A 6522-nucleotide genomic window follows, 5' to 3' on the forward strand; every position below is an offset into this window, starting at 1 on the left:
CTGCAGCCCCCCACTTGCTAACGGGGGAGCATCTGGCACTTTCTCGCCGCAGTCTTCACGCCCAGCGCTGTCTTCTCGAGAGAAAGCGTGCCTCCAGCGGCACCCTGTGTGGCTGCAGCTGATGTGCCCATGCCCACACCCCTGAGCAGCCTGCTTGCTTCCCATCCCACGTGCTTCTTGTCGAAATCCATGTGACACGTGTGGTGGCTGTGGGCTGACTCTGAGGGAGGCAACTTCAGCCCGTTACCTTATTACTGGTGTTTATCATATTGATTAGAATCAGGAGCTCGTCATCTCCCATCTCCCCGCAGCTTACCTGCCTTCTCCCCCAAAATGCGAAATAACTTGCTACTCTTTGGGGTCCCTGGCAGTAGATGGAGGAATACATGTATATTTTATGAAGTCCAGGATAAAGCTTTCTTCCCCTCCTTGCTGGCAGTGGAGGGGTCCTCGCTTGCGTACGCGGCTGGGCTGGCATCCCAGCTGTGCCTCGAGGTCCGGAGCTCAGACAGCAACTGGCATCAGTGCGCCGTCAGCTTCTGTCCTGTGAGGATTGCGGGGCCGTGCCCGCAGTAAGCGCTAGGACCGTGCCTGCGCAGGCACTCTCCACAAGCCCCTTCTATCTCGGTCTGGCTGGTGTCCTGTGTTCAATGCATTAATTGATAACGCCATCCCTTCGATGCATTTGCTCCACACAGATGGGGGGGGAGGGTCTCGGGCTAGTTGTCTCTCAGGGTCTCTGTGCTCCCCGGGACTAGCAGGCAGTGGCCTGAGAGGAGTGCTTCTCCTCCTCCGGGAAGCGGGAAGCGACAGAGCCTGCTGGATAAGCCTCCTGGACGCCGGGTTCCTTTCTCTCCCCTGGGCTGCCCTGTCGATGGAAGCGGGTGCTCTGCTCCCCGTCCCCCTGGACGGTTTGCACAGGCGTTTTGGGAGTCTGCGGTGTGTCCTGCAAAGCTGTCGAGCTCCTGGGGAGGGGCAGGCCCATTGAGGGTGGCACAGTGCGGGGGTCTCGGGCCTTCCCTAGACCACCCTGGGTAGGCCTGTCATCGAGGGTGGTCCTCACTGGAGCCTGTTTTTCTCTCAGGTTGGAGCAAAACGTCTCAGCCCTCCGAGGCCCCTGAGGACAACGACGGCTGGTCGAGTGCTGAGGAGCCCCTTAATTCCTCGGATGCAGAGGAAGAAGGCGGAGTGGGCCCCAGGAAGCTGGTAACCCGGCCCGCGGGCAGGCAGCCTGGCGCGCTGGTCCCCGGGGAGGGAGCCCGGCAGCTCCACAAGGTGCCGCTGGGAGGGACGGTTGGACGCAGGGTCCCCTGAGGCTGGTTCCCCACCATCAGCCCGCCGCGCCTATGGGGGCTCTCCTCCAGGGGACACGCACGCCCTGGCTGCCCTTCAGATGCGTAAAACGTTCTTACAGCTTCCTCGAAGCTGTGCCCACGCCTTGACTCCCTTTCTAAGAGAACCGCAGTGTTCTAGGTATGGATTTGCACTCTAAACCAGGCCCTGTTTTAATATGAACAGTACTGTTCACACATTACTTCCCCAGAGTCGGGACGGTACCGGCACACTCTCACAGCGCACTCGGTGCTGCCCTGGTTCTGGCACCAGGGTTGTCACGGCACACGAGAACCCCAGCGTCTGGAGGGGCAGACGCAGGCAAACGGTGGGAGCAGAGGAGGATCTCGGCGTGGTCAGGGCAGCCTTTCCCCAGGAGGCCTGAGGATAAGGAGAGCCAGACATGGGGGCACAGAGGGTCACAGGGAGCCCAGGCCTCGGGGGGCCAAGCCGGGGAAACAGGCCGGTAGGCAGGGAGCGCGGAGCAGGCGGCAGGCTCTGGGAGACTGGGCAGGCCCCGCTGGGAGGAGTCTGCTCTCAGCATAGCAGGAGGATGTGGCCTTGGTGGCTCAGGGCCATCAGGGGCCAGTGCAGGGTCGTGCTGAGATGAGAGTGAAGGACTCTCGCCCTTACTCTCCCGGCTTCCAAACCCTGGAGCCCCACAGCCACATCACACGGCTCCGCCACCTGGTGTCTTCCCGCCCCGTGACCTTGAGTTCCGCTCACTCTGTCAGAACGGCTCCGTCCTCTGGGGTCCGCACTCCAGCACACAAGGCACTGAGCATCCGTGCTGTAGGAGGCCCTGCAGACCAGGCGGGAAGGGAGTGGATGAGAAGCTCCACTCTCATAGGGGGGAAAAAGCCAGAAGTAGTTGAACACGTGACGTGTTGGGTGAGGATGGTGCGTTCCAGGAGGGAGGCCCAGGACGGGGCAGGTGGAAGGCTGGCGAGGGCTGTGCGTGGAGTGTTGGAGGTTAGCAGGAGCAGGGGCAACGGAGCGAGGCCTGACCACAGGCCGGGCTGAGGGCGCCCCGTAGTCTGGTTAGGTCTCAGCACGGTCACAGGGAGACCTAACGACCAGGATTCCTGCCCAGTTGGAGGCGACAGTCGCGTCAGCAGCCCATAGAGGCAGCGCCCTCGTCATCCTGCGATGGACGCTCGAGGCCCGCTGTCCTGGGACCTTGCCATGGTGGACGGTGGGTGGCTCCCATGCTGGGGGAGCAGGGGGTGCCTGATGCACTGTGCACCCCCCAGGTCCCGGGGAGGTTCACAGTTGTGGCGGATGACGAGAAGGGCAGTCCTGACACGCTGGTCATGAGGAGCGGGGACCTGGTGGAGGTGGTCCAGGAGGGCGAGGACTGCCTCTGGTAAGATGCGCGACGTGCTCATGTCAAGCCATGCTGGCCGGTGGGCCGGAGCCCTGACCGCCCTCCCCCTCCAGGTATGTCAGGAACCTGACCTCCAGCAAGGAGGGCTGGGTGCCGGCCGGCAGCCTGTCCGCGCGCCTCGGCAAGTCCAGCTCAGCTCAGTGCTTGAGCAGCTCAGGTAAGACCCCCGTCCCCGCCGGCCGGCCCTGAGCCCCGGGCTCCAGCCTCAGTCCATCCAGATGGAAGGGGCTGTGTGTGCACGTGCGAAGCCGAAGCCCTTCTCGCTGCTTTTCCCGCAGAGTCCAGCGCAGGGTCCACCCTGCTGAGCAGCTCCTCCAGCTGCAGCGAGAGCTGCGGGGTCCCCCTCTCAGACCTGCAGGGGTAGCGCCGCCGGCCGGCGCAGGACACCGCCTGCGAACCTCTAAGTTTTCCTTTGCTTGGGCTTGCTTAGTTTGGTGAGGGGCGGTGCTCTAAGACGCCCTGGAAAGGAGGACCCTGCCAAGACCCCAGCGAGGAGCCACCCGCTGCCACGGGACCTCTCGGAGCAGGACACGGGCGTTCAGAGGGAAGGTTCAGGAAGACTCTGCCCTCCAGCCCCCACGCCAGGACCCCATCCCAGGGCGCAGAAGCCAGTTTCCAGAGGAATACCCGTCCACCGAGCTTCCTGGGAAAGTCTGGAATGGATGGGGGAGCCGCGGGCCAACAGACCACCAGTGCAGAAGACGCGAGGCAGGGACATCCGACCGGCCTCTGCCAGGCGGCGGGGGAGCCCGTCCCAGCCACGCTGCTTTGTTTCCGGCGTCTCTGGTCTGGTGCTTTCTGCAGGGATGCGTGTCCTTTGGGACTGCTCCCAAAAGCAATGACCATTTCACTGACCCAACAGCTGGAGGAGAGAGGGGTGGGGGCTATTGTGTCTTTTACGAGTTTCTTTTTAAAGCAGGGATTAATCCCACGGCCATTTTTCGTGGTACGTTGGTCTCTAATCTTTACCAAGAATCACTGTGTTTACATGAAATGACAATTTGATACTGTATTTGATATAAAACTATTTTTTTGTTACTGGGGTTCACACTGCAGCCCATTGTTTATACTGCGGCTGGTTCGGGGACTTCGCGGGAACGGTGCACGTTCCACAGCCACCTGGTCACAGGGGGATGAGAACACGTCCCCAGTAGGATCAGGCAGCGTTTCTACAGATGAGCAGTTGGAAACCAAGCAGATTCCTTTACCTTGTAGGTTAATTTTTTAAAGAAAACTTAAACTATAATTTAAAATAGTAACCTTCTTTTCTACAAAAAGAAAAAAATGGGGAACTCTTGATTTTTTTAAACTAGCTTCACTGGATTGGGATATTTTTATTGTTTTTAAAGAATATGTAAAGATGCAGTTTCTGCAGGGTGTCATCTGAACCATGCTGTCACCTGAGCGCCAGCCGCCACCTCCTGCGCACCGTCAGGCCGCCTATGTGTCTGTGTACAATCACCCTGAAAACAGGAATTTAAAGGTGCAGAGTTTATTTTATTCAGATCAAGGCAGAACTGGAAAGAAAACCCTTCTGTTTCACCTGTTTTTGTGTTTCAGAAACGAATTCTGTTCTTCGGAAACTTTGCGTGTCTGGTTGAGGCGGCTTTTACATGTGTGTACATATGTATCGATGTGAAGGGTGTATTTACAGGCTCCCTGCTGCTGGAAATGTGTCACTTTACAGCCTTCCCTGAGCCCCGGGCCCTCTGCAGCAGGGCCCACAGGCCTCCTCCCCCGCCACCTGCAAGGCCACCGCAAGCCAGACCTCTCTGGAGTGGGTAATAAAGCAGAAAACGTGCGAGACTCGGCAGCTGTTCTCCTGGTGTATAAGTTATTTACAAATGGATGTGTCACATAATTAACTGATACGTTGATTGTTCAGACTCCGTTCCTGCCATCTCAGCCTGGGATGACCCGCCACTTTTTGTGATCTCTTCTTCATAAAAGGCACTTTAAACCTCGTGTTTCAGCCACTGTCCCTTTTTTTTTTTTTTACTGCTGATGTAAATGAAATTTAAAAGTGAGAGTTCTTTATTGTATGGATGGAGTTTGAATAAACATCAGCCGCACTTGCTGTCTGCCTTCGTCTGCAAAGGCACAGAATCCCTTTTGTCCTCGGTTCCCAGCACCGCGGCGTTTTATTTGCTCGTGCACACTCAGTACGGCAAGCACATGTTAAAACAGAGCGAGGCAGGTGGTGAGCATGGCCCAGAGAATGTTCCATAGGCTTTATCTCCTCAGAAAATGATGAAGATAAAATGACAAGAAGCCTGTGTGTGTCACAATGTAAAGGTAACGAAAGAAATGTAAGATGTCCACGTCAGAATAAGAGTAGAGTTGACGACTTCTACACCAGCAAGGTGGGGAGAGACAAAGGTGTCGATCTGATAGAAGGGGAGGGTGTGCAGGGGACGCACGAGGAACAGAAAACAAAGTGTGCTGGGAGAGCTCGTGTAAATGTTTCTCTGTCACAACAAAGGTAAGGTGTTAAACTGACCTATTGAGAGACTCAAATGGGGTGTAACAAATAACTACGAAAAGAGCCCATAGGACGAAAGTGCACAAAGGTTGAAAACAAAAGAGAGAAAGAAGTTGTAACAGACAAACACTGACCAAAAGGAAGCTGGGACAGCAAGAGTGACCACACACGAAGTGGAACTCGGGACCCTCACCACCAACTTGTAAGCATCGAACAATGACGCTCAAAGTGCAGAGCAGGTATCGGCAGTCGTGGCTGAGAGTTTAGTTATCTCTCACAGAAATTGATACTCCCTCATCTCTAGAAACAGAAAAATATGCATTATTTTCCAACATACAAAATACAAAACAGTGAAAAAGGCAGCTAAGAGAGAATTTAGAAATGTAAAAGGATGTTCCTAACGCGTGGCTTAGAAAGGAAATGATGTTGGGAATTCTGATATATTTGGGACTGGCCAGAAGTGCGCATCTCGGAGCTGGTGGTGCAGCTGAAGCTTAGATCAGTATGTACAGCCCGGCTGCATTTAATTTTTTGCTTGACTAAATAAATGAGCTAACCCTTTAAAGAAGCTAGAAAATAAGACCAATCCAACCCAAAGAAAGTATAAGGAAAGAATTAGTATAATAGAAGAGAATAAAATCAAAACAAATCAACCAAATCAAAACCTTGTTCCTTGAAAGATCTAATAACATGCAGCAATTTATAGAAAAACCAAGAACTTCACAGCAGACAGAGGTTTGACAATGAAAGAACCATTATGAACGACTTTTGCCAATACATTTGAGAACAGATAAAATAGGAATTTTCTTTAAAGAAACAAATTGTTCAAATTGATGAAGTAAACTACTTGGGTGGATGAAAACAAGTTAAAATGCAGTTTAAAAAAAATTCGCCCCAAGCAGATACCAGACTCAGATGAATTTATAGGGTTAGCCATACCTTTAAGGTGAAGATCCTGTACAAAAATATCTATACGAACTATTCAAGGAATATAAAAACAGGGAAAGCAACTCAACTCAACAAATTTTATGATGTGAATTTAACCTGATATGTGAAATAATTATGAACGTAAAAGCAAAAATTCCAAATAAAGTATAATCAAATAAAATCCAATTGTGTGTTATAACCAAAAGTGATATGTTCTGACCAAGTAAGTTTGTCCCAGGAATTCAAGGATAGTTCACCATCAGGAAATTATTGCTATAATTTGCCATAATAATAAGTGAAAGGGGCGGAATGACCAGCTCAGTAGATGCCGGGAAAAAATGCAATTTTTATTCCACATTCATTTATAGTGTTTAGCCAACTAAGAGGAGAAAAA

General features: G+C 53.1%; 1 protein-coding gene across 26 annotated transcripts in view; it reads left to right on the forward strand.

Moving 5' to 3' along the window:
* The window catches only part of MCF2L (MCF.2 cell line derived transforming sequence like), a 179560-nt gene extending 173259 nt beyond the window's left edge, over positions 1 to 6301 (forward strand). For 19 of the 26 annotated variants that reach the window (XM_014854901.3, XM_070520179.1, XM_070520171.1 and 16 more), the window contains 4 exons: positions 1085 to 1206; positions 2586 to 2698; positions 2773 to 2876; positions 2998 to 6301. In XM_014854901.3, the coding sequence (XP_014710387.2) occupies positions 1085 to 1206; positions 2586 to 2698; positions 2773 to 2876; positions 2998 to 3083 (425 nt within the window). In that variant the 3' untranslated portion in view covers positions 3084 to 6301. The remainder of the gene's footprint in view (positions 1 to 1084; positions 1207 to 2585; positions 2699 to 2772; positions 2877 to 2997) is intronic. The other 7 variants (XM_070520186.1, XM_070520192.1, XM_070520189.1 and 4 more) reach the window with 2 other exon arrangements.
* Positions 6302 to 6522: the final 221 nt, after the last annotated feature.

Source organism: Equus asinus, chromosome 11 (genome assembly GCF_041296235.1).
Source record: "Equus asinus isolate D_3611 breed Donkey chromosome 11, EquAss-T2T_v2, whole genome shotgun sequence".
In the NCBI taxonomy this organism is placed as follows: domain Eukaryota; kingdom Metazoa; phylum Chordata; class Mammalia; order Perissodactyla; family Equidae; genus Equus; species Equus asinus.